Source organism: Brassica rapa, chromosome A10 (assembly GCF_000309985.2).
Source record: "Brassica rapa cultivar Chiifu-401-42 chromosome A10, CAAS_Brap_v3.01, whole genome shotgun sequence".
Lineage (NCBI taxonomy): Eukaryota > Viridiplantae > Streptophyta > Magnoliopsida > Brassicales > Brassicaceae > Brassica > Brassica rapa.
In genome coordinates, this window is record NC_024804.2 from 9,710,852 (window position 1) to 9,735,428 (window position 24,577).

The 24,577-nt window shown below is 34.9% G+C and overlaps 4 protein-coding genes across 7 annotated transcripts; all 4 read left to right on the forward strand.

Annotated features, from left to right (window-relative positions):
• The first annotated feature begins 366 nt into the window (after positions 1–366).
• LOC103844818 (putative zinc finger protein CONSTANS-LIKE 11) lies at positions 367–2,666 on the forward strand. 3 transcript variants are annotated; one of them, XM_009121637.3, is made up of 4 exons: positions 367–662; positions 1,428–1,982; positions 2,080–2,211; positions 2,329–2,666. In XM_009121637.3, the coding sequence occupies exons 1-4, from the start codon at positions 555–557 to the stop codon at positions 2,404–2,406; spliced, it is 873 nt and encodes a 290-aa protein (XP_009119885.1). In that variant the 5' UTR covers positions 367–554; the 3' UTR covers positions 2,407–2,666. The 3 variants fall into 3 exon arrangements, with proteins under 3 accessions (XP_009119885.1, XP_009119887.1, XP_009119886.1); XM_009121639.3 differs by lacking the exon at positions 367–662 and adding an exon at positions 996–1,271; XM_009121638.3 differs by lacking the exon at positions 367–662 and adding an exon at positions 997–1,331.
• A 5,480-nt stretch (positions 2,667–8,146) lies between these two features.
• LOC103844819 (histone-lysine N-methyltransferase ATX5) lies at positions 8,147–14,896 on the forward strand. 2 transcript variants are annotated; one of them, XM_009121641.3, is made up of 23 exons: positions 8,147–10,059; positions 10,122–10,177; positions 10,262–10,475; positions 10,543–10,671; positions 10,765–10,815; positions 10,917–10,985; positions 11,079–11,170; positions 11,254–11,349; positions 11,452–11,587; positions 11,675–11,777; positions 11,869–11,968; positions 12,123–12,247; positions 12,404–12,549; positions 12,653–12,757; positions 12,853–12,917; positions 13,025–13,238; positions 13,329–13,415; positions 13,506–13,565; positions 13,654–13,743; positions 13,832–13,918; positions 14,007–14,081; positions 14,176–14,276; positions 14,379–14,896. In XM_009121641.3, exons 1-23 carry the CDS (start codon positions 9,277–9,279, stop codon positions 14,467–14,469), a joined length of 3,075 nt encoding a protein of 1,024 aa, XP_009119889.1. In that variant the 5' UTR covers positions 8,147–9,276; the 3' UTR covers positions 14,470–14,896. The 2 variants fall into 2 exon arrangements, with proteins under 2 accessions (XP_009119889.1, XP_009119888.1); XM_009121640.3 differs by having other exon boundaries at positions 8,149–10,059; positions 10,747–10,815.
• An 826-nt stretch (positions 14,897–15,722) lies between these two features.
• LOC103844821 (probable plastid-lipid-associated protein 14, chloroplastic) lies at positions 15,723–19,266 on the forward strand. The gene is made up of 14 exons (XM_009121642.3): positions 15,723–15,987; positions 16,079–16,389; positions 16,475–16,518; positions 16,608–16,686; positions 16,760–16,879; positions 16,964–17,146; positions 17,247–17,333; positions 17,406–17,512; positions 17,597–17,684; positions 17,764–17,844; positions 17,934–18,010; positions 18,094–18,229; positions 18,326–18,388; positions 18,488–19,266. The coding sequence occupies exons 2-14, from the start codon at positions 16,093–16,095 to the stop codon at positions 19,124–19,126; spliced, it is 2,001 nt and encodes a 666-aa protein (XP_009119890.1). The 5' UTR covers positions 15,723–15,987; positions 16,079–16,092; the 3' UTR covers positions 19,127–19,266.
• Positions 19,267–19,310: 44 nt separating this feature from the next.
• Positions 19,311–23,655, forward strand: LOC103844822 (importin subunit beta-1). The gene is made up of 5 exons (XM_009121643.3): positions 19,311–19,375; positions 19,526–19,541; positions 19,726–19,873; positions 20,374–22,795; positions 22,899–23,655. The coding sequence occupies exons 1-5, from the start codon at positions 19,311–19,313 to the stop codon at positions 23,095–23,097; spliced, it is 2,850 nt and encodes a 949-aa protein (XP_009119891.3). The 3' UTR covers positions 23,098–23,655.
• The last annotated feature ends 922 nt before the right edge of the window (positions 23,656–24,577 follow it).

Below are 24,577 nucleotides of genomic sequence, written 5' to 3' on the forward strand. Positions count from 1 at the left end.
ATATTTAATTTATATAAAAAAAAATATTTGCGGTAGTCCAATGGATTTTCATTCCTCATTAGACACGAGACAAAAATGAACTGAGACAATGTAAAATGTATTGATGAAAACAATGAAAGCGTTCCATAAACAGTTGTTTATTGCTGAACAAGTCAGAACTTTTTCTCTATGGTTAACAGTTATAACTTAAAAGTAATGCAGATTACAACATTAAACAAAAGACATTTATATGTTCTGTGGACACATTTTTGTTTGTTTTGTATTATGCTGAAAAATAAAAATAAAATTATTTTCAATAAAATAATTGTAGTGGGCTTTTTTTAACTCTAGTGTATCCACAATGCCACCAATATACAAATATAAATGCAATAAGCCTCTCTCTGTCAATAAAAGGGCAAGAGGAGAGCAAAGTACCAAACTTTTTCTCTCCGGGTTTCCTCTCAATAATTTCACCTTTGGGCTCTGCTTTCTTATGTTCACCTTTTCCTACTCTTCTCTGAAATCCCCATTTCCTATTTCCAAAACTTTCTCTAACAAAAGTGCAAGAACACAAAATGTATGCAGATTCAGGGTTAATGCTCCGTTACATGCAAAACTGTTCTCCAGATATTCAACAATTTGAAGACCTCTTCAAACCATACAAGCTCTCAGATGCTGAAATGGTTAGAATTTTGATTCTCCATTTTTCATTTTCATTTTCACTTGTGATGACTATTCTTTTTATTTAGTTGATTTATAGATTTTGTGTTTTCCTCAGAAGATTCTGATAGGGGTTGGTCTTTCTGATGTAATCAACTTTCTTTCTTCCTCTCTTTTGAAGTGTTAAGAAGATGAGAAAAGCAAATTTGTCTACTAGTGAAGTTGAATTTTCCAGAGACAAAAAAAAAAAGAAAAAAAACTTGTGGTGTGAACTGTTAAGTGGCTGTGTGGCCACTTGATGAGATATTTTTGTTCTGCTGACCTGACCACAAGTGTGTTTTGGCTACTGCTGAGAAAGTTGAGTAGGAAAAAAATTAGGTCTTTTTTTTTGTTCTTTGGACAGAAGAAAAAAGAGAATCTTTTTGATAAAACAGAATCTTCTTGTGCAGCAAAAAGCCAGTTCTTTCTTTTGCCCGTGAGAGATAAAAAAAAGAGTAGTTTTCTCGGGAAAACCAAAGAAACCTTTTTTTTATGAGAGTTGTTTCTTTTTCACATGAGATTCCACAATATCTGGAACATGAGAGATTCCGTGTTCCTCAAGACTTGTTCTTTAACCCTTAACAAAGAAATGGGTTTGTTTCATTGGCTCCACTAAAAGATTCGCTATACCCTTTCCACTTACAAAAAGATCCGTACTTTACTGTCTCAATGTCTCGAACTATGTTCTGTTCTGTTTTGTGTTGTGGTCTTTGATTCTGATGTTACTTTGTGATTGTGACTTTCTCCAGAACAACGCTTTTGCTGAGTCATCAAACATGCATGAGTATGATATCGGAGAAGAAGGAGATCTGTTCAAAGCTCCTGATCCAATTCTTGAAGAACCAATCTTAGCCGTTGATCCACTCTCAGCTGCCTTAACCATGATCTCTTGCGGTGAAGACTCTTCCCAAGGGCTTTGTGAGCTTCCTGATCTCGATCTCGGGTCGTTACAAAGTGGTCAGCAGCTTCTTGATAAAGCTTTCTATGAATGTGAGCAAGATCTCATGATGAAGTCAGCTATGGAGTCTACGTTCTCTGATGTGCTAGACATCAAGAACATCTCTGATGTGTTAGATGTCAAGAACGTCTCTGATGTGTTAGACATCAAGAACGTCTCTGTGGTGACGGCCATAGATGAGAAGCAGGATATGCAGAAGAGCGTAAGCTCGGGGAATTTGAGCTCTATGGATTGGTCACAGGCACAGCAGGAGGCTGTTGTGATTCAGAACTTTCCTGATTTTGCTCAGCTAGATTTTAGTTCTGATTATGGGATGCGAAGAGCCTTTAGTGAAGGTGACATACAGGTTCGAACGATTTTGTGAACCTTTATTTTGTTAAATCTTTTTTAGAGTCTAGATGAATATGAATAGTCTGATTTGTGTGTATCTTCTTGATGAGCAGAAACTCGGGACTGGTCTTGTTCCATCTCCATTAGATAGGATTATTGTGAGTTGTACTTCGGAGGATCGACGTGAGAAGCTATCCCGATACAGGAACAAGAAGAGCAGGCGAAATTTCGGGCGCAAAATCAAGGTATACAAAACAAAACACTTGAACATCCTATAAAAAATAAACGTTGTAAGGACCTCTAACTAATTGAGAACTAATCTTTTTTTTTAACTCAAAGTAACTTGTTTTGTTTGGTGTCAGTATGCTTGTAGGAAAGCTCTTGCGGATAGCCAACCAAGGATCCGAGGAAGGTTTGCGAAAACAGAGGAGAGGAAGTAGAATGGTTTCAAATAAAATGGTGATGGGAGTGAGCAAAAGGAAGAATAAGGAGACAAGATCCATCTCCTTAGAAACTAGTTTTGTTTTGTTATATAAATATATGTATAATCATAAAATGTTATATAAGCATTCAAATTAGTTTTTGTTTCTTTTTTTTAAGGAGTTCTCTAAATAAGTTTTTTAAGGAAAGAAAATTGTAGCTACATAAGTCATGTAATGGTGGTTAGATGTGTAGATATATATGTATCTATAATTCTATATAACTAGGTAATAACCCGCGCCTTGCGCGGGATGTGATTATTAGTTTCGATATTTTTAATAAAAAGACATTAAATCTGTTTAATCTGGATATTGGTTCGGTTTTAAGTTTTTTTTTTTTGGTTTTTAATCTTCTAAAATATAACTATTATTTTAAATTAATATTCATTTTAGTTTATTCGGTTAAAATGTTTGATTTTTTTTTGTTTTTTTCCGGTAAAAACCAAAAATTAATATTATTTGTTTATTTTCATGTTATGCATTTTAGATAGTTGTCATGTCGAACCAATAGTTTCATATTATAGTTTCTAAACAGATAATATTTAATGAAAAAGAAAAGAAAATTATTAAGACAAATCATTTTACTACAATTTGTCGGTAGTGAAAGAAGCAATAAGAAAAAATATATCAATTTTCAAAAGAATTAGATATTTCAGTTGTTGTATGTGTATGTAAAAAGTATATAAAAATAGTTGACAAATATATAAAGATATTGTTAATTAATATGAAATGACATTTTTGTTCAAAATAATAAAATTAAATTTAAATTAAAATAAAAAAGGCTTTGACATTAGTCATTTTTCATATAAAGAAATAAAATTGTATCCGTAAATAGGGGTGAGGCCAAATCGAATATATAGGTATTTGGAAGCATTCGTGCCGATTCAATCTTTAGCCACCTAGATATTCGGTGATTCGGATATCTGAAATGTTTTAGAATTTTAAAGAATATCGATTTGATCCGTAAATAAAATAAAATTTTAAAATAATTGAAAATTTTAATAATAACATTTTATTACGAAAATAAAACATTATTTAACTTTTTAAATTTTAGTACCTAATATATTTAATTTAATTCATAACATATATATATATATATATATATGTATATATATATAATTCTTTACATATGTGTATATATATTCATATAGCAGATCAAATTAGATATATGTTCCTAAAATTATTGGTATTTGTGATTTGCTTTTTGTTTGGTCATTGAATTTTAGTATTTGATTTGTTTCGTAGAGTTACAGATATCTAAATTATTTGGTTCAAATCAAAACGGATAACGATTCGAATCAAAATTTATGAATATTTTGCTCAACTTTATCTGTAAACAATAAAAGTAATATATATATATATATATATATATATATATATATATAGTTTGGCTTTTGATTCGTTATCTATTTTTATTTGAACCGAAAAATCCAGAGTTTTATTGGAACAATGTATGTGAGTTTTATATTTAAAAACGCAAAATACATAGTGTGAACACATTTATGAATATAGTGTGAACGCGTTAGCATATTTATTATCAAATCACTGTGAATCTGACACGTGTCCGTTATAGTGTGAATGTATTTATTACAATGTTTCTCTTTTAATATATAAGGGATTATTTATTAGATAATGTGAAGTAAAAAGTAATTTGATGTTTCTTTGCTTGTAAGCACCGCAACAAGTTAGATTTAACTCCTTTCTTATTTACAGGTTTCAGAGAATATGCATTTTCATTCTATTCGTTTTTATCATAAAGGAACACCAATCATATAGTTTTTTTTTGCCATCTCACCAATCAGATAGTTATTGAATTTAGTTTTAGAGAAATTTTGTTCTAGTTCGTTTAATAATCCTCTTGCAAATTAGAATTCGATTTGAACTTAGAGCATCTCCAAAAAGGAACTCTATTTTGAAGTTTCCAAAACTCTATATTTGAAGTTTCAATGTGTTCTTCTTCAAAAGTAAAACTTTAAACCTAACTTCAAAACTATTTATATTTTACACTATGGTCCTTATATTTGTCATAGTTAATGTAAATTCTTAAAACTTCTATAAATAACTAGTATATATATATATTTATATATATATATAAATATTACAGAAATATTAATTAAAAAATCTTACACTAATAAACTTTTTAATAAGTTTTTATTATGGTTTTTTGTAATATTTTTGTTGTTTAATCCTAGTTTTAAAATATTATAAATCTTGTTTTAAAATTTTTATTTAATTTCATGTGTAAAACTTAAATTTATAAACCAAATTTGAAATATATATGAGATATAAAAGTTTTAAAGATTAAAACAATAAACAAAAATATATTTAAGAATTATAAATATTATGTATAATTGTAAGGACCAAAATGCAAATAAAAAGATGAAACTTCAAATTTGAAGTTTTGAAAAATGAAACTCTATATTTGGAGTTTCACTCTTCAAAACTTCAAATTTGAAGTTTTGAAGTTTCTCTTTGGAGAGCAAAAAACTCTATATTTAGAGTTATAGAGTTTCTTTTGGAGATGCTCTTATAAGAGAAAAATCAACAAGACAATTGGAACGGATCCCCAAAGTGATTTCAACCACTCATAGTTTTTTTTTCTCAACCACTCATTTACTGGTGTCTCTTCTTTTCTTTACCAATGGCACATGTTTCTTGCTCAATAACTAACTCCCTTTGGTGTTACTGCGTTTTGGATGGAGCTTATACTAAATATGCAGTAGATAACAAATGCTGTGAACACATGACATGTGATCACTATCAAAAATAAAACATTCTTTTGGCGTTTTCAAACTACTCATACTAGTTTTTACTCTGTAGTTAGATTCATAACCCCAGTGTTTTTTTTCACACAAATCATCCAACGAATGTTTTTTTAATTAAAATATACTCCCTCTGTTCCTAAATATAAGATTTTTAGGTACAAACATCTTATATATTAAAACAGAAGTCACAACCTTGATTCATGTGTGATTTTTAAAAAAATGGACCTAATGGACCTATTCATAGAAATTCATACTATATTTTAATTCAGACTAATAATAAATATAACTTTTAAAATATTTTAATCATAGTATCTTTTGATATCTTTTCATTTTAAATATAAATATATTTATTTTAAAATTCTAACAAATCTGTTTAAAAAGATTTTTACAAGATCTTCATTTTTGAAATTATATTTAAATATTTTCACTAATTTCGAAATTAGTTTAAAATATTATTATACATTAATATATTCAGTTATATAAAATGAAAAATAAAAAATCTATAATATTTTAGTTATTATATAATCATAATCAATCATATTAAATTAAAATTATTATATTAATCTAAATATAATAAAATTGTATTAAATTTATAAATTTATATATTTTATTTTCGCAATTATAAAATATTTTATGTTCAAAAATAAAATCTAATATGTTGGTAAGATGGGTTAACATTATCAAACTATATAATACATGTATAAAAATTAACATGTATTTCTTTAAAGTTAATAATATAAAATCTTTGTAACTACTTTAATCATAATATATTTTCATTTTAAATATAATATATATTTATATATTATATTTTATATTTTAAAAATTCTAATAAATCTGTGTAATATTTAAACAATAACTTAATGTATTTTAAGTTATCGTTTAGAAATGAAAATAAATAAATTATATCCTATTTTATCTACTTTTATACTCATGATCATGTTAAATATAATTATTATACTAAAATAAATACGATAAAATTATATTCAATTGATAAATTTATAAATTTTATTTTCATAAATATAAACTATTTATTTAAAATATAATATGATGATAGAACGACTTAAAATTAACAAATTATATAATACATGTCTAAAAATTAACATATCTTACACTTTTATATATACAATAATAAATTATCTAAAATGAATAAGCATAAAAATATTGGTAAAAAGAAATCCAGTTTTGAAATACGAGTCAGAATTTAGCATAAATTAAATACAAAATATTTTTTAAATATATTTTCTCATGAATATATTAATTTGCTTAATAACTAAATGCAAATACAATAAGATAAATATATAATAAGAAGTGGCAAATACATAAAGTTTAACATGTAAATTATAACATTATTTTATCTGAAATAGTTATATAAATATTTAAGTATATGATTAACATTAAAAATATATACCACTTATATTCTAAAACAATAATTTATGTATAGAAAAGTGAAAACAAACACCCGTACGGTTGCACGGGTCAAAATCTAGTATATATTAAGAAAACTACTTTTTGTCTAAAAAATATCATTAAAACTATAAATTAATGGTATTCAACCAATTACAAAATCTTATATATTAAAAGAGAAGTCATGACTTTTTTCATGTGTGATTTTTTTTAATTTGGACCATCACTTAGAAATTTTATTAAATGTATTTTATTAAGACTAATAATACATAGAATTTTTAAAATACTTTTATCATAATATCTTTTGATATCCTTTTTATTTTAAATATAAATATATTTATTTTAAAAATCTAACAAATCTGTTTTAAAAGATCTTTACAGGATCTTCATTTTCGAAATTATATTTAAATATTTTTCACTAATTTCGAAATTAGTTTGAAATATTATTATACATTAATAAATTCAGTAATCGTTTATAAAATAAAAAATAAAAAATTCTGTAATATTTTATATATTATATAACAATAATCAATCATATTAAAAGAAAATTATTATATTGAGCTAAGTATAATAAAACTGTATTAAATTTATAAATTTTATTTTCATAAGTATAAAAAAATTATGTTCAAAAATAAAATCTAATATGTTGGTAAGATGGATTAAGCAAAATATATAATACATGTATAAAAATTAACATGTATTTCTTTATAATATAAAATCTTTGTAACTACTTTAATCATAATATATTTTCATTTTAAATTCTAATAAATCTGTGTAAAAGTATTTTAACAATAATTTAATGTATTTTAAGTTATCGTTTATAAAATAAAAAATAAATAAATTATATCCTATTTTATCCACTTTATGTCATGATCATGTTAAAATACAATTATTATACTTAAATAAATATGATAAAAGTATATTCAATTGATAAATTTATAAATTTTATTTTCATAAATATAAATTATTTATTTTAAAAATATAATATGATGATAGAACGGCTTAAAATTAACAAACCTTATAATACATGTCTAAAAAGTAAGATATTTTAGACTTTTGTATATACAATAATATATTATCTAAATTGAATAAACTTAAAAAATATTAGTAAAAAGAAATACAGCTTTGAAACACGGGTCAGAATTTAGCATAAATTAAATACAAAATATTTTCAAATATGTTTTTTCATGAATATATTAATTTGTTTAATAACTAAATGCAAATACAATAAGATAAATATATAATAAGAAGTAAAAATACATACGGTTTTAATCAAATGATTTATTATAACATGTAAAATATAATATTATTATATTTAAAATAGTTATATAAACATTTAAGTATATGATTAATGTTAAAAAAATATACCACTAATGTTTAAAAATAATAATTTATGTATAAAAAAAGTAAAAACAAACACCTGCGCGGTTGCGCGGGTCAAAATCTAGTATACTATTAAAATATGATTGGATACACAGTTTTTAATAAAGTAAAAGTTACTTAGAAAAATGAAAACATCTTATATATTGGAACATCAAAATTCTGCAAAAATCATATTTTCAGGAACAAAGGGAGTAGTAATCAACAATACTAAAATACCCAGAACAATCGGGCAACGGAACAATTACACATCCGGCCGATTTAGATCATCCATCGAATTGGATCCAAAAGACTTGGATTCTCTCCACCAACTCGTTTGAAACCCAATAAACAACAACAAAAACACCTACTAAAAAAACAAAGTTGAGTAACGAGTTCGAGGAAAAGCATACCAGCAAAAAAAAAGTTTGACTTTTTATATATAAAAAAAATCTTGTAAAAGAAAACGAGGAGTTTACTTAAAAAGAAATAAAAAAGGTTACTGAGTTTTATGACAAAACAAGAGCTCGCGAGTACAGTATAGTTAAATACCGTACCATGTAACTTCCAGTTTCAGTTCCAGTTCCAGTTCCATAGTTGTTGGAGATTGTTACAGGTTCTAATAAAAAAACATCAAATAAAAAGAACACACAGGTTTTAGTTGAAAGAAAACGGATGAAACACCAAACATAAAAAGAAAAGAAAAACACGAAGAGAGAATCGGTCTAAAAACTCTAATAAACCAGAAGACAAGAAAACGAGCCAAGGAAGGGAAGGAAGGCATAATCGCGCAAGTTAGCCTAATTACATGATTCGCCGGTAATGTGCACACGTCTCAAGTCCGAAACCAATCTCTCTTATAGTATATATATTTTTTTTATCTTTTAGTATTTTCTTCTCTGCCCTTCGTCGTCGTCGTCTTCTCTCTCTTAACAACTCTGTCACGCTCTCTCTCTCTCTAAAAGTTCCTCACCGAGCCAAAAAAAAAAAAGAAAAAGCTTTCGTCTTTCATCTTTCGTATTTCGATTCAGCATTCCGTTTAATATCCTTATCCAAATCAAATAAAAAGGAACCAACGCATTCTTGTTTTCTTCTGGGTTCCTTATAGTTTCTAGAGAGAGAAAGATAAAGTTAGGATTTTTTTTTTAATCGAGAACAGATCTCTTGAGCCAAGAAAAATCAATTCATCTGCAATTGAATGCGATCTGCGGCAGTGGGTGAATCTCTGTTTGATAAGTGTTAGTTCAATCAACGAACTTTGGAGGCGAGATTAGGGTTTCGTGAAAGGGGGAATCAAAGAAGAATGATTATCAAACGGAAACTGAAACGAATGCCGAGTTTGAAACGACGTAGTAATGAGGAGGAGGAGGCTCCTCGTGGGAAGAAGAAGAGAAAGGTGAGTTACAACTATTACCCTCTCAGTCTTCTCGGAGAGATAGGCGCCGGGATAGTTCCGGGGAAACTCAACGGGAATAATGGGTTCTCTGCTTTGTGGTGCAAGGAAGTCTCTTCTCCCGTTGAGCCTGACTCTAAGTCTAAGAGGATAGTTATTGATCCCGGCCGTGGAAGGGATCGGACGGCTGGTGTTTCTCGGCCACCGCTTGTGAGGACGTCGAGGGGGAGAGTTCAGGTGCTTCCTTCTCGGTTTAACGACTCGGTTCTCGAGAATTGGAGGAAAGATAGTGGCGATGAAGAGCGAGAGGAAGAGGTTGAAGAATGCAGGAAGGAGAGAGTCAAACCTAAGTTCATTCCTAGGAACCATAAGTATAATAGTAGTGCACCCTGTCATGATGATGATGATGAGGATGGAGAGATGGTGAGGTATAGTAATGACATGAGGAAGCATATGAGCAGCTCTCGCACTAGTACGCTTGAGGAGGCACGTCCTAAGAAAGAAGGTGTTTATGGGCCTGAGGATTTTTACGCTGGTGATTTGGTTTGGGGTAAATCTGGGAAGAACGAACCCTTTTGGCCAGCTATTATCATCGATCCAATGACGCAAGCCCCGGAGCTTGTTTTGCGGTCTTGTATACCTGATGCTGCATGTGTCATGTTCTTCGGTCACTCCGGGACAGAGAATGAAAGGGTAATGTGTATATTCTCTTCTTCTTCTTCTATGATTGTTATTAACTTGAGTTTATGTAACAGGACTATGCATGGGTTAGAAGGGGCATGATCTTCCCATTTGTGGATTATGTAGACAGGTGTGTCGTCGCTTATGATCTTACAAAAAAGATGTTGTTTGTTTGCATGTGGATATTTTGCTTAATAGTTACTTTCTTACTTAGGTTTCAAGAACAGTCCGAGCTGCGTGGATGCAACCCTGGTGATTTTCAGATGGCACTTGAAGAAGCTCTTTTGGCAGACCAAGGATTCACAGAGAAGTTGATGCAGGATATCCACATGGCCGCTGGTAACCAGCCGTTTGATGATTCTGTCTACGGATGGATTCAAGAAGCTGCAGGCTCGAGCCAATATCTTGATCACGTTGCTCCAAGCCAGGCAAGTTTCTCTTTTCTTGGGGTTCCCTTTTCGAGCATGTATAGCTTATTCCTTTATTTGTTTGCAGGACATGTTGAAGAAATATAGAAATCCAAGAGCATGTGTAGGATGCGGAATGGTCCTCTCTTTTAAGATGGCAAAGAAAATGAAAGCTCTGCTTCCCGGAGATCAGTTATTGTGTAAACCTTGTTCAAGGGTACGTAAAGTTTCTTATATTCTCCTTCTTGATTCAGTTTCAGTTCAGTGAGCTCAAAACTAATTATTGTTGCAGTTGACAAAACCAAAACAGGTTTGTGGTATATGCACAAAGACATGGAATCATTCTGATAGTCAGCGCTGGGTAAAAATACAATACAAATCATGTTAATACTATTGTAGTCAAGAATCACCTAATGTTTTCTTCTTGCAATCTTACTGATTGATTACATAACGGTGAATCAGGTGCGTTGTGATGGTTGTAAAATCTGGATTCATGCAGTGTGTGATCAGATATCACATAAGCATTTTAAGGTACATGTCCATGTTGTTGCTCTTTATCAAGGTTATCTTGTTCCCTGCTGCTTGCTTGTGCTGACATCAGATCTCATTTGGAATAACCTGAAGGACTTGGGGGAAACAGATTACTATTGTCCAACATGCAGAGCAAAATTTAACTTTGATCTATCAGATTCAGAGAAACAAGACTCAAAATCCAAGTAGGTCTATTTACTTGCAACTTTTTAAATTCTTACAACAATTGAATTACCAAATTCTAAAGTTGAGAGTTTTCTGGTGGTAGAACTGGCAAAAACAGTTCTTCCCCCATGGTGCTTCCTGACAAGGTTATTGTTGTATGCACCGGAGTTGAAGGCATTTATTTTCCAAGCCTTCATTTGTAAGTTTACACCGTCTGACCTTAATTTCTCCAGAACTTTAGCCTATCTATGTTGAATGATTTAGAGAGAGTATTCTTACTCCATTTTTGGTATATTTACAGAGTGGTATGTAAGTGTGGGTCTTGTGGACCTGAAAGGAAAGCACTTAGTGAATGGGAAAGGCATACTGGTTCAAAAGCAAAAAATTGGAAGACTAGTGTTAAAGTTAAAAGCTCCAAACTGCCTCTAGAAGAATGGGTTTGTGCAAATTTTCCTCTTTTTCTTTTGCACTTGTCCTTTCAATTACATAAAAGTTTGACTGCCATATATTCCTTCACTCTGCAGATGATGAAATTAGCAGAGTTCCACGCAAATGCTACTGCAGCAAAACCTCCTAAACGACCTTCTATAAAGCAGAGAAAGCAGAGGTTGCTTTCCTTTCTTAGAGGTATTAAGCAATTCGGATCTCAGAACTTAGCAAAAGGTTTATGCTTTCGTTATGCGTTGTTAATGTTGGCTTGTTCTTTCATCATTGGCAGAGAAGTATGAGCCGGTCAACGTGAAGTGGACAACGGAGCGATGTGCAGTATGCAGATGGGTTGAAGATTGGGATTACAACAAGATCATTATCTGCAACAGGTACTGTTCTAAAATGCAAATGCATAGTTGCTCTAAGCTTTTCATTAAAATCATATATTATAGTTGTTTTCTTGTTATATTAGATGGAAATTATAGGAATTGTGAAACATGATCTAATACCATTGAAAATGATGTCTTCTGTCTCTTTTCTCAGATGTCAGATTGCTGTGCATCAGGAATGCTATGGAACGAGGAACGTTCGTGACTTCACATCATGGGTCTGCAAAGCCTGCGAGACACCTGAGATCAAACGAGAGTGCTGCCTCTGTCCTGTAAAAGGCATGTCGTTTCTTATTTGTTCACGCATACTTAACACGGTCTTCTTAGTTTACTGTTACAACTAGTGGCACCTATGCATATTACTTAAAAAGAGAATTTGTAGCATTGTTGCCTGTCAACTAACTTTTTCGCCAATTTTTGTGTGCTGATCAATAGGAGGTGCACTGAAGGCAACTGATGTGGAGACACTGTGGGTTCACGTGACATGTGCTTGGTTTCAGCCTGAAGTATGTTTTGCGAGTGATGAAAAAATGGAACCAGCGTTGGGGATTTTGAGTATTCCATCAAGTAATTTTGTGAAGGTACTATATACCTTTTTGCTATCATTTGATGGTAACTTGTTCCTATCCTATGTGCAAAACTAAAAAGCAAGAAACTATTCTCCTTTTTTTTAATGAAATCCAGATTTGTGTGATATGCAAGCAAATACATGGGTCATGCACTCAATGTTGCAAGTGCTCTACTTATTATCATGCCATGTGTGCTTCCCGAGCTGGCTATAGAATGGAGGTAACAACTTCTTTACTGTATCTGACTCCTGCGTTTAATTCTCTAAGATACTATAAGTTTGTTTGGTAATAATATATGCACATTTTTGAATGTAGTTGCACTGCTTGGTGAAAAATGGTCGACAGATCACAAAGATGGTGTCGTACTGTGCTTTTCACAGGTAAATAAATGGTCTTATATATATTATGCTGCAATGTCGTTGCAATCTGATTTTGGATTTATAAGTTTGGTGTTTCTGTGTTGTTTAATTTTTTTTTTTGGTTGTAGGGAGCCGAATCCAGATACTGTGCTAATAATACAAACGCCTTCAGGGGTCTTCTCTGCCAAAAATCTTGCTCAGAACAAGAAGAGTACAGGTTCGAGGCTTATTTTAGCAAACAGAGAAGAAGTTGAAGAGCCCCCTCCAGAGGAGGCTGTACCAGTTGATCCATTTTCTTGTGCTCGTTGTCGAGTTTTTAAAAGAAAGGTTAATAGCAAGAAGGTAAATCTTTGGAAAACTCTTTATGCATAGGTTTGTTCAGTGAGCTGATCCATTATGTGTGTGTGCGTGCTTGTGATTGTGATTGTACAGAGGAGTGAAGAAGAAGGTATTCCTCACCATACAGGAGGACCACGTCATCATCCTTCAGCAGCCATCCAAACTCTGAATGCATTCAGGGTAAGAATTATGCTTTCTGTAGTGCTGCTAATAAGCAAAATGCATGCCTTGAGACTGAAGCTTTTTTTTGGTTAAATATAATTTGTGTAGCATGTGGCAGAAGAACCCAAATCATTTTCCTCGTTCAGGGAACGGCTTCACCACTTGCAGGTAAAGCTTTAACATAAGTTTGAAAGAGATTATGTACATGTATCTTGTTGTATTAGCATCGAGTCACGAGTTTCATGTCTTGTGACAGAGGACTGAAATGGATCGGGTGTGCTTTGGTCGATCGGGAATACATGGATGGGGTCTTTTCGCTAGAAGAAATATTCAAGAAGGAGAAATGGTAGGCTGAGAGCCATCTGAACATAACAGTACCTCTTCCTTTCCTTGCATCTGTTGTGTGAAGTGTTGAAATGTATTTTTCTGTTTAGGTTCTCGAATACCGCGGGGAGCAAGTGAGAGGAATCATTGCAGACTTAAGGGAAGCAAGATATCGTAGGGAAGGGAAGGATTGCTATGTAAGTTGCATTCTCTTGCTACAGTCTTAACATGAGTTTTTGAGTATAGATTTCTGAAACCTTTATGTTTGTTTTGAATATGTTGCAGCTGTTTAAGATAAGTGAGGAAGTAGTGGTGGATGCTACAGAAAAAGGGAATATCGCTAGACTAATAAATCATTCGGTAAGCAAATCAATCAAGTACATTCAATGAACAGAGAGTCTTAGAGTCTAAAAACACTAATTGGTGTGTTGTGTTTTGGTGTGATGCACCACAGTGTATGCCAAATTGCTATGCAAGGATAATGAGCGTAGGAGATGATGAAAGTCGGATTGTACTGATTGCCAAGGCCACCGTACCTACTGGGGAGGAGTTAACGTATAATATACACATCACTACTCTCTTTACACAGTTAAACGCATTTTGATTCATTTACTAAATATGACTGACATGGTTGGTTGGTGTGTATGTGTTTGGCAGATATGATTATTTGTTTGATCCAGATGAGCCGGATGAATTCAAAGTGCCATGCCTATGCAAATCTGCCAACTGCAGGAAATTCATGAATTAGAGAAAACTTTGTTGGAGCTGCTCTTTTACACTTGAGAAGAAGAAGAAGCCAAGAAGCTGACTACTACTGACACAAGAACATGCTGCACTCCACGCTTGAATAGGACAAACTCAGGGAGCTTAAAAAGCTGATGAAATAGAACCTTTACAGCGACACCGCTTTTTTTCCGATACTCTAATAAGGCACTTCTTCAGTTATCTATAGAAGCTCCAAGTTTTTTTGTTTTTGTAGGTAGAAAGAAAGACTAGAGAGGTTTGTAGCTTAGTCATTTCTTATATCCCATTTCTGTATAGCTAACTCTGCAAGACCTTTTCCTTTTTTAGGTTCTTTTTTTTTTCTTTTTCAGTGACTCAAATATCAAAAAGCAACAAAAAATAGACTTTGAAAGAACCTTTTTTTTTTATCTAATGTTTTATTATTTTCTTAATTTACGAAATGATAAAAGAAAGAGGGCACAAAAAAAGGAACAGAAGAAAGCAAATGGATTTTTGAGAAGATGTAATTATGTCTTAATGTGTACTTGAGATCGGAAGCCGGTTCGGTAAAGTTTTAGTGGTTGGATGTAGAGCTGAATTGCGGGTCAAACCTGCTCTACCCGCAAATCCGCGGATTGGCTGATTTTTTTACTCAAAAAATTTGATTCGCTTGACCCGTGAGAAGAAAATATGAAACCCGTACTCGCTCTGCTTTAAACCTACAGGTGATCTGCTAGAACCGCGGATAATAATAATAGTAAATTTAAATATTTTTATAAAAATAATAATAATATTTAATATTTTAAATATGTTTTATTAAAAATAATAATAAAATTTAATATTTAAAATATTTTTTTATTAAAAATAATAATAATTTTCTATTTATAATTAAAATTAAATAATTTTTAAATTTTTTGTTTAAAATTAATATTTTTTCAAAAAAATCCTTTTTTTTTATTTTTACGGGTTGACGGATACCCGCAGTCGAATTTTAGCTGACCCGCACTCGCTCCGCATAAAAATCACTCAATCCGCACCTGCATCCGCAAACCAAAATTTTCAAATTACTCGATCCGCATTCGTCCTGCCGCGGATCAAACGGACGGGGCCTGCGGATGGCCCGCGGATAATGATTCATATTCCCAGCATTAGTTGGGTGGGTTATTTTCATACTCCGTCATCCATCCAATCAGCGATCGCCACGTCATTATGAAACCCAAATGAGACCCAGTAAAGGTTGTCCTCTAAAGCCCCATTACGCTGATTCAGGCCCAATGTGAGAGATATTTTTGTAGAGAAAATCAAACGGGGGCAGACGTAGACGCGAGTCGACCTCGAGGCGCGATGCCTCAGGCGTACTTCATCACGCAACTCTCACGAGCTTCTCTGTCCTTTTATACCACTTTCGTTTTTTTCTTCATTTCTTTAAATTTGTGAAATTTAATCCTTTTCTCGAAGGTGAAGAAGTTGCGTGTCGTCCATCTTCAGACCGATCTCTCCCTCTCTCTGTTTTTTCTCTGTGTTTGGTCGGTTCCTCTTACCGGTAAGATTTTGCAATACGATTAATTGTGTAATGATTGGAAATTACTTGCTAAATTTGGAAACTTTCTGAACATTGCATTGATTTTATGTAGCGGGTTAGTGTCGGATGGCTCTTTGTGGTGTTTCATCGACTCCAAGCCTTCGAAGTTTGGAAATTTTGCAATCTGCTAGAAACTCAAGCATTGGTCTGAAACGTAACCGTAGTTTATGTCATCCCACAAACTCTTCGTATCGTGCTAAACCTGTGAGACTCCGTTGTTCATCTTCTAATGTGGAGATGGAGGAGGATGTTGGGAATGGTAGCTCCTCTGTCTCTGTGGAGGATGAATCAGCACATGTGATGCAGTTCAAGTGGAATGATTTCAAGATTCTTGATCGTGTTAGCATCGGTCATGGCGGTCGGGTAAATACACATTTAACCAATTTGATTGGTCGTGTTTCTTTATTATATTTTACTTATGTTGCTAATTGAGTTTACTTTCTTACAGGCGGATGAGCTTGTGTTTGAAGCTGTAGTTCAGGTTCCAGATAGGTCAGTTTCTTACTTCATTGTATTACAAGGTTGCAAGATAAACAAAATTTCAGGGGCTTCATCTGTGTGTGGTGCTTTATATTCCACAGCCCTTTGTTTAACCAAGGAGTTGTTCTTCGGAAACTGAATACAACTCATGCTCAAAGAAGGGGAAGAAGAGCCATTGAAGTTCGTTGTTTCCTTTTAAATCAAAATCACTTACTAGCTTCTTGTATCTCTGCTCACTCTTACTACTTTGCAGGTATTGAAGAAGCTAGTTCGTCGTAGGCTTCTGTACCATTCTTACTCAATGCAAGTTCACGGTTATATCTCTAATAGCTTGAGGAGCGATGATCCCTACTCATTTACCCTCGTACACGGGGTATGTTCTTCTGTATATTATATACTTCATAGGTTTCCACCATATAATTAATATGTATCTCTCTCTCTCTCTCTCTTCTTGCAGTGCCATGGGAGTTTCTCGATTAGGCACTGGCTTCAGCAATCTGATTGGCTTCCAACGTTAGAAGCTACACTTGCGCTAGATGAAGAATCCTTTAGAAGAGTAGGGGATGATACAACTGGAGGACCTGCAGTTTCAAGGCAGCTAAGACTCATCCGTATATTAATGAGAGATCTTTTAATCGGAGTATGTATTATTGTGTCCCCTTCATAACAAGCAGAATAGTTCTTTCTTTTGGTCATCATGTCATTGATTTGGTTAACATGTGTGTTTTTGGTCTTGAAAGGTCAATTACTTGCACAGCCATGGTCTTGCTCACACAGAACTGAGATTGGAGAATGTGCACATTAGCCCTGTGGATAGACATATCAAAGTTAGTATTATTATGCTTTCAATCAATTTCGATTATGATGAAGATAAGTCAATTAATATTTCGCAAGTGTAGGTAGGGATTCTGGGAAATGCTGCCGACTTTTATGGGGATGGTCCAAGCAGTAGCAACGCTTACAGTACCATGGACAGAAGACAGATGATGATAGCATTTGACATGAGGTAATATTTTGAGATCTAATCATCATTTCTGTTTTTGTTTACATTACTCAGATTAATTTTGATATTTAATTTTCACGGTCAAAGATGTGTTGGATTCATGATGGCTAAAATGGTACTCCAAGAACTGATGGATCCATTAATCTTTTCCAAACTAAAGTCTTTCCTGGCAAAGGTAATCATTTGAATAATCCATAGATGAGTTTAATGTTTATAAAAAAATGTTTAAACATTCTTGTAAATGTAATATCTAGAGGAATGATCCTTCTTCTCTACGGGAGTTCTTTGTGACGACGCTCAATACAAACTCAGAATCTGGAAATACTGGAGTTCAAGTAAGTCCTCAACCAAGTTTTATTTTGTACCTCTCATCTGCTGTGAGTTTAATGAGTTGTTTATCATCACACCTCTTGTTTGTTCTCAGATACTTGATAGAAACTGGGGAGCAGGTTGGCACCTTCTATCTTCATTGATTGCTACCAGACCTTCTAAAAGGATAAGGTAACATTCTAACATTACTGTTACCAATTTGTGGAGGTCTTAGCTGGGGTAAAAAGTAAAATCTGTTGGGGGGTTTGGTGCAGTTGCTTGGATGCTCTTAAGCATCCCTTTCTATGTGGACCAAGATGGCGTGTTGCCCCATCAATGGATATCATCAGATGGGGTCTTGGATCAACCGCTGTAAGGATATCAGAAGAATACATTTACCGCATGCCTCAGGTAATGTATATGAGATGGTTTTTCTACAAGTTCTAAGAAGTTTGAACCTTTACTCACTCTTAAAGGCCAAATTGGAATAATACAAATCTTATGCAGCGCCAAAGACTTGCCCGCTTCATTGAACTAATGGAGATGCTAAACCCATGTCCAAAACCAAATGTACGAGTTTAAAAAAAAAATCTCATGCTTCCTTAACTTTTTCTATTTATAGTACTTTAATTTGTGAACTTTGGTTTTGGATCTCTTGGTTAAACACAGTGTTGGTTGGAGCTGTTACCGGGAAGATGGCGTCTGTTGTACTCAACCGGAAAGCACATTGGTCTAACTCTGCGTCAGCCTTCTACACGTGCTCTAATAGGCAATGTTTATTTAACAATAAACCGAGCTTCAGAAGATTCCAACAACACTTTGCTATCATTCACCTCTGACATAGGCTTCACGGCCATAACCAGCAAAGACTGGCCACACGACAAAACCGGAGCCAGAGGCAAATTACAAACGCTCTCTCAGTTCAGACTAGTAGCCGGAAAAAGACTTTACCTCAAAGAAGAGAAAAAGAACATCAGTAAGTTCTCGATGGGAGAACCAAACGCTGAAGAAGGCCTAGTAGAGAAGCTAGGAACCAAGAAATGGAAAAAGGTGGTGCCCTTCAAGGAGTTTCCGTCGAGTCTTCCTGTAGTGAAACTCGTCTCTGGAGAGATCGAAGTGACGATGAACATGGCTGATCGTATAGAGTCGCCTGGGAACGTGATTGGGGAAGTTAGAAAGCAGATTCCGCAGGAGATGTTTGATTTGTCTAAGCTTGTGTGTGGTACGTATATAGACAGTAGGTTGCTTGTACTTAGGTGTGTGAATGGTTCGGCATTGTTGTTTACAAGGTCTAGCTTTGGACCATAAGTCTATGTAGCCCACTTGTCTCGGTTCTTATGTGTGTATATAAACACTGAGCATTCTTTTTGGGATAAAAACCTTTTTAATCTCTGTGTATGTTGTACATGATGAGTCTTGGCATTATAAATTCGTAAGACTGAGCATTCTATATATGAATCAAGTGCTGAAACTCAGAAACTAAAGTCTTGCGATGCTTCTGTTTGAGCAAGAGTCTTTGGCTTCTTCACGCGCTATATGCATTGCAAACAGTAAGCGGTGAGTGGTTTGATTGGTTAATAATATACTTAACCAAGTAGAGATCAAATATAAATAAGCCCAATAAAGTTTTTTTCTAGTATGACAGCAAACTTGAAAAAGTTTAATATAATTATCTATCTGGCTTGTGGCCCCCTTCATGTTTTTCAGCTCTTGTAATCATACTGTAAAATAATTACCACTTATTAAATTAATATAAATGTCCTTATAATGTATTTTTTTTTTGGTTCACCAGCTTCCAAAGAGAAAAAAAAAGAAAGATAAATCTAAAACAATCTGGACCGTTGATGTGAGGGTCAGATAAGGACCACGCAACACGCGAAGTACAGAATAAGCGCCCTATATGAAAGCTATCCGATAACTTGCTTCGCTTACGACCTCTCTTTCTCTCTCTTCCCTTTTTCGCTGGAAACTGTTTTCTCTCTCTATCGCTCTCTCTCCATACCTTTCTTCTAGGGTTTCAGTCTCCGATCGCCGCCGCCGCCGTCGAGATTCTAGGTAAAGCCTCTTCGCTTCCATCTATCGAACCTGCTTCAGTTAGATCCATCCTCCGATTCCCTATGATTCACCCAACCTCACTGTTTCGATTTACCCAGATCTTTAGGATTTGAACTCGTTTCAATTTTATATCTATTCAAGTAAACTAGTTTGATTTGGCCGTTCTCCTTTCTTAGTCTGCTGAATATTCAATTTTGAATTCGATTGCGTCTTCGGATCTGTGGGTCTCACTATTTTGAATCAACTTGTATAGTCTTTTAACTGCGCATCTTTTCATGATCCATGGTGTTATGCCTTGCAATTTTAGGCTAGTTTGCTGTAGATCGTATGCTGACTTCTAGGGATGACTTCTGTCACTGTTGTTGGCTTTCACCTTGATCTGTTCTTTGGCGTCTTAGTTTTACTGATTTTTATCAAAGTTGCTACCTTTTCTCTTTTGTTTTGTGTTTTAGCGTCTTAGTCTTTGGTTTCTGACTTTTTTTTTGTTTTTTCTTTTGCAGACAAACTTGTGGCAATGGAGGTCACCCAGTTGCTCTTAAACGCTCAGTCGATTGATGGAACTGTTCGTAAGCACGCTGAAGAAAATCTCAAACTGTTTCAGAGTCAAAACCTTGCTGGTTTTTTGCTCTCACTTGCTGGAGAGCTTGCCAATGATGAGAAGCCAGTAGATAGCAGGAAACTTGCCGGTTTAGTCCTTAAAAATGCTCTCGATGCTAAGGAACAGCACAGGAAGTATGAGCTTGTCCAGAGATGGCTCTCTCTTGACATGGCAACAAAGACACAGATCAGAGCCTTCTTGTTGAAGACACTTTCCTCCCCTGTTCCTGATGTTCGTTCAACTGCCTCTCAGGTCATTGCTAAGGTTGCAGGTATTGAGTTGCCCCAGAACCAGTGGCCTGAGCTTGTCGGATCTCTTCTCTCCAACATTCACCAGTTACCAGCTCATGTCAAGCAAGCCACTTTGGAGACTCTTGGATACCTCTGTGAAGAAGTGTCTCCTGATGTTGTAGAACAGGAGCATGTAAACAAGATTCTCACAGCGGTTGTTCAGGGTATGAATTCTGCTGAAGGAAATAACGATGTCAGACTTGCAGCAACCCGCGCTTTATACATGGCTCTGGGTTTCGCCCAAGCAAATTTCAACAACGACATGGAGCGTGATTATATCATGAGAGTCGTGTGTGAAGCAACTCTTTCCCCTGAGGTGAAAATTAGACAGGCTGCTTTTGAGTGTTTGGTATCCATCGCTTCCACATACTATGAGAAGTTGGCGCATTATATGCAAGATATATTCAACATCACAGCTAAGGCTGTTAGAGAAGATGACGAGTCTGTCGCTCTACAAGCGATTGAATTCTGGAGCTCTATATGTGATGAGGAGATTGACATCTTAGAAGAGTATGGTGGTGAGTTCACTGGGGATTCCGATGTTCCATGTTTCTATTTCACTAAGCAGGCCCTCCCTGCGCTTGTGCCCCTACTGTTGGAAACTCTGCTTAAGCAAGAAGAAGATCAGGATTTGGATGAAGGGGCTTGGAATATTGCAATGGCTGGTGGGACATGCCTCGGTTTGGTTGCTAGGGCAGTTGGAGATGACATTGTACCTCATGTTATGCCGTTCATCGAAGAGAAAATATCAAAGCCTGATTGGAGAGAGCGGGAAGCTGCAACATATGCTTTTGGTTCCATTTTGGAGGGCCCTTCACCAGATAAGCTGATGACAATTGTTAACGCGGCGTTAACATTTATGCTCAATGCTTTAACAAAGGACCCAAGCAACCATGTGAAAGACACAACCGCATGGACTCTTGGTCGGATGTTTGAGTTCCTGCATGGTTCAACAATCGAGACACCCATAATTACTCAGGCAAACTGTCAGCAAATTATCACAGTATTGATCCAGACAATGAAAGATGCACCTAATGTTGCAGAAAAGGCTTGTGGGGCTCTATATTTTCTGGCTCAAGGCTATGAGGATATTGGTCCCAACTCTCCATTAACACCCTTCTTCCAGGAAATTATTCAGTCCCTTCTAGCTGTTGCACACAGAGAGGATGCAACTGAATCACGCTTGCGAACTGCAGCGTACGAGGCATTGAACGAAGTTGTCAGGTGTTCGACTGATGAAACATCAACCATGGTTCTGCAATTAGTACCTGTGATAATGCTCGAGCTCCACAATACTTTGGAAGGGGAGAAGCTTTCTTCAGACGAGAGGGAGAAACAAAACGAGCTTCAGGGACTGTTATGTGGATGCTTGCAGGTCATCATACAGAAATTAGGATCTGAACCGACCAAGTATGTTTTCATGCAGCATGCAGATCAAATGATGGGACTTTTCCTGAGGGTTTTTGGCTGTAGAAGTGCAACTGCACATGAAGAAGCCATGCTCGCCATTGGCGCTCTTGCTTATGCAGCAGGTCCTGATTTCGCCAAGTACATGCCTGAGTTTTACAAGTATTTGGAAATGGGTCTTCAAAACTTTGAAGAATACCAAGTGTGTGCTGTTACTGTGGGCGTTATTGGGGACATCTGCAGGGCATTGGAGGACAAGATTTTACCTTACTGCGATGGGATTATGACGCAGCTTCTGAAGGATTTGTCGAGCAACCAGTTGCACCGATCAGTAAAGCCGCCGATTTTCTCCTGTTTTGGTGACATAGCACTGGCTATTGGGGAAAACTTCGAGAAGTACATCAACTATTCAATGCCGATGCTTCAGAGCGCAGCAGAACTATCAGCTCACGCGTCTGGAGCTGATGATGAAATGACAGAGTACACGAACTCATTGAGAAATGGAATACTCGAAGCTTATTCAGGCATATTCCAAGGGTTCAAGAACTCTCCGAAAACACAGCTCCTAATTCCTTACGCACCCCATATTCTCCAGTTTCTGGACAGTATATACATGGAGAAAGACATGTAAGTTTTCTTTGTTCTTTTAAACCCAATCGGAATTATAGATTAGTTTTGCGAAAATATAAAAAGTTGTTTAATTTTGTGGATAAAATGGCTTGTGTGACAGGGACGAGGTGGTGATGAAGACAGCGATTGGGGTGTTAGGGGATTTAGCGGATACACTAGGGAGTCATGTGGGTGGTTTGATACAACAGTCAGTGTCGAGCAAAGAGTTCTTAAACGAGTGTTTGTCATCTGATGATCACACAATCAAAGAAGCAGCTGAATGGGCAAAGCATGCCATCACCCGTGCCATTTCTGTTTGAAGGGCTCTTTTCTCTGTGCCTTTCGTTTTGTTTTTCTTTTACAGTAAAGTCTGCATGCATCTCTGGGTGGGTTTGAGTCTGGGAAAGGGTAGAGCTGCAACAGCCGAGAGTCACATCATCATCAGTTTCATTTGCATCATCAGCATTACTGGGGTCAGCATTGAGTCATGGATGGGGGGGGGGGGGATGATGAGTTTTGGGGGGTAGATAATGAAACTGGAAAGAGACGCCGGTGAGACTTTGGCCGGAGGTGAGTAGGAGGAGTCGTTTTCAGGTGGTTTTGGGGACAAAAGGTTCATCGAACTATCATAATACTCTACTACATTTGTTTTCATGTCATATGTTTCTTTTTCTTCAACCCCTTGAGGGGAAGGTCTCTGGTTTTTTATCAAGTGAGGGGGCATTATCAGATGACACAATCCCTTGGATTTTTTTTTTTACTTGTTTAGTTGCATTCTTTGCATCATCGTTTTGTCACTTTCTTTTGGGGTTTTGTATGTTTGGTTATAAAAGCATGTTCACATTTTTATTTTTATATAAAAAAAGTTGTCAGGTCTATTTCCTCTTTGATGCAGTTTTAGGAGATTGCAATTAGCACAGTTAGTGCTCTTAGCTTAAAGCTTCTGTTTACAGGTACATTAGATGTTGTCATGTCTCTAGACAAGAGGTGTACAAAGTAATTGTTATTATTCATGTAAGTTCCTTATTTACTTGGTTGGCTCGAACTGTAAGGGAAAGGTCGCATGTTAACAGGGAACGTCCTGCCTTACTCTTTCTCTAAAGAGCCAAGTTAAATCTAACGTCACACCTCACTCATATCCAGCGTTCAAGTTACCTGTTATTTACATATCTTTGTAAATAATACCGAACCTATACATGACTTACTGTTTGAAACAATCTCGACCATTGAAGTTATGTGTACTTTATGGGTTAAACTCTATATATAATATAGCAAGCTATGTCAATAGCATTATAATTATAGGTAGAATCTTCTAGCGAGTTTGTATCGGCACTTCTACGTAGTCCTAAACATTTTCTGACATGGTTCGAACTTTTTACTTGATATTTCTATAAATAATAACTAATGTCAAAGTCTGTTGCTAACTTTGATTTCGTTGTCATAACACTCATCTATCTTTCAATCAAATGGACGACACACTATCTTCCATTCAAAAAACTAAAAATATAAAACTAAAAACAATAGAAAATAGTTAACATCCACGAGATGAATAGGAGAGCCATTCCGAGGATAAAAATGGAGTTGAGAAATAATCGGTGGTAATTAGAAGTGTACCATTTCTATTGTCAAAACTGTCCAGAAACCCCAAAATATTTTTACGCAAAAAACCAACACCAACACATTTATAATGTGGCCCGCGACGATTTTCTTCATACTCAATTAATGTATGCCCTGTTTGAAAAGGCTGCTGACTAGGCGGCCGCCTGGGCGCGACTCAGAGCTTGTTCGCGACGAGGAGAT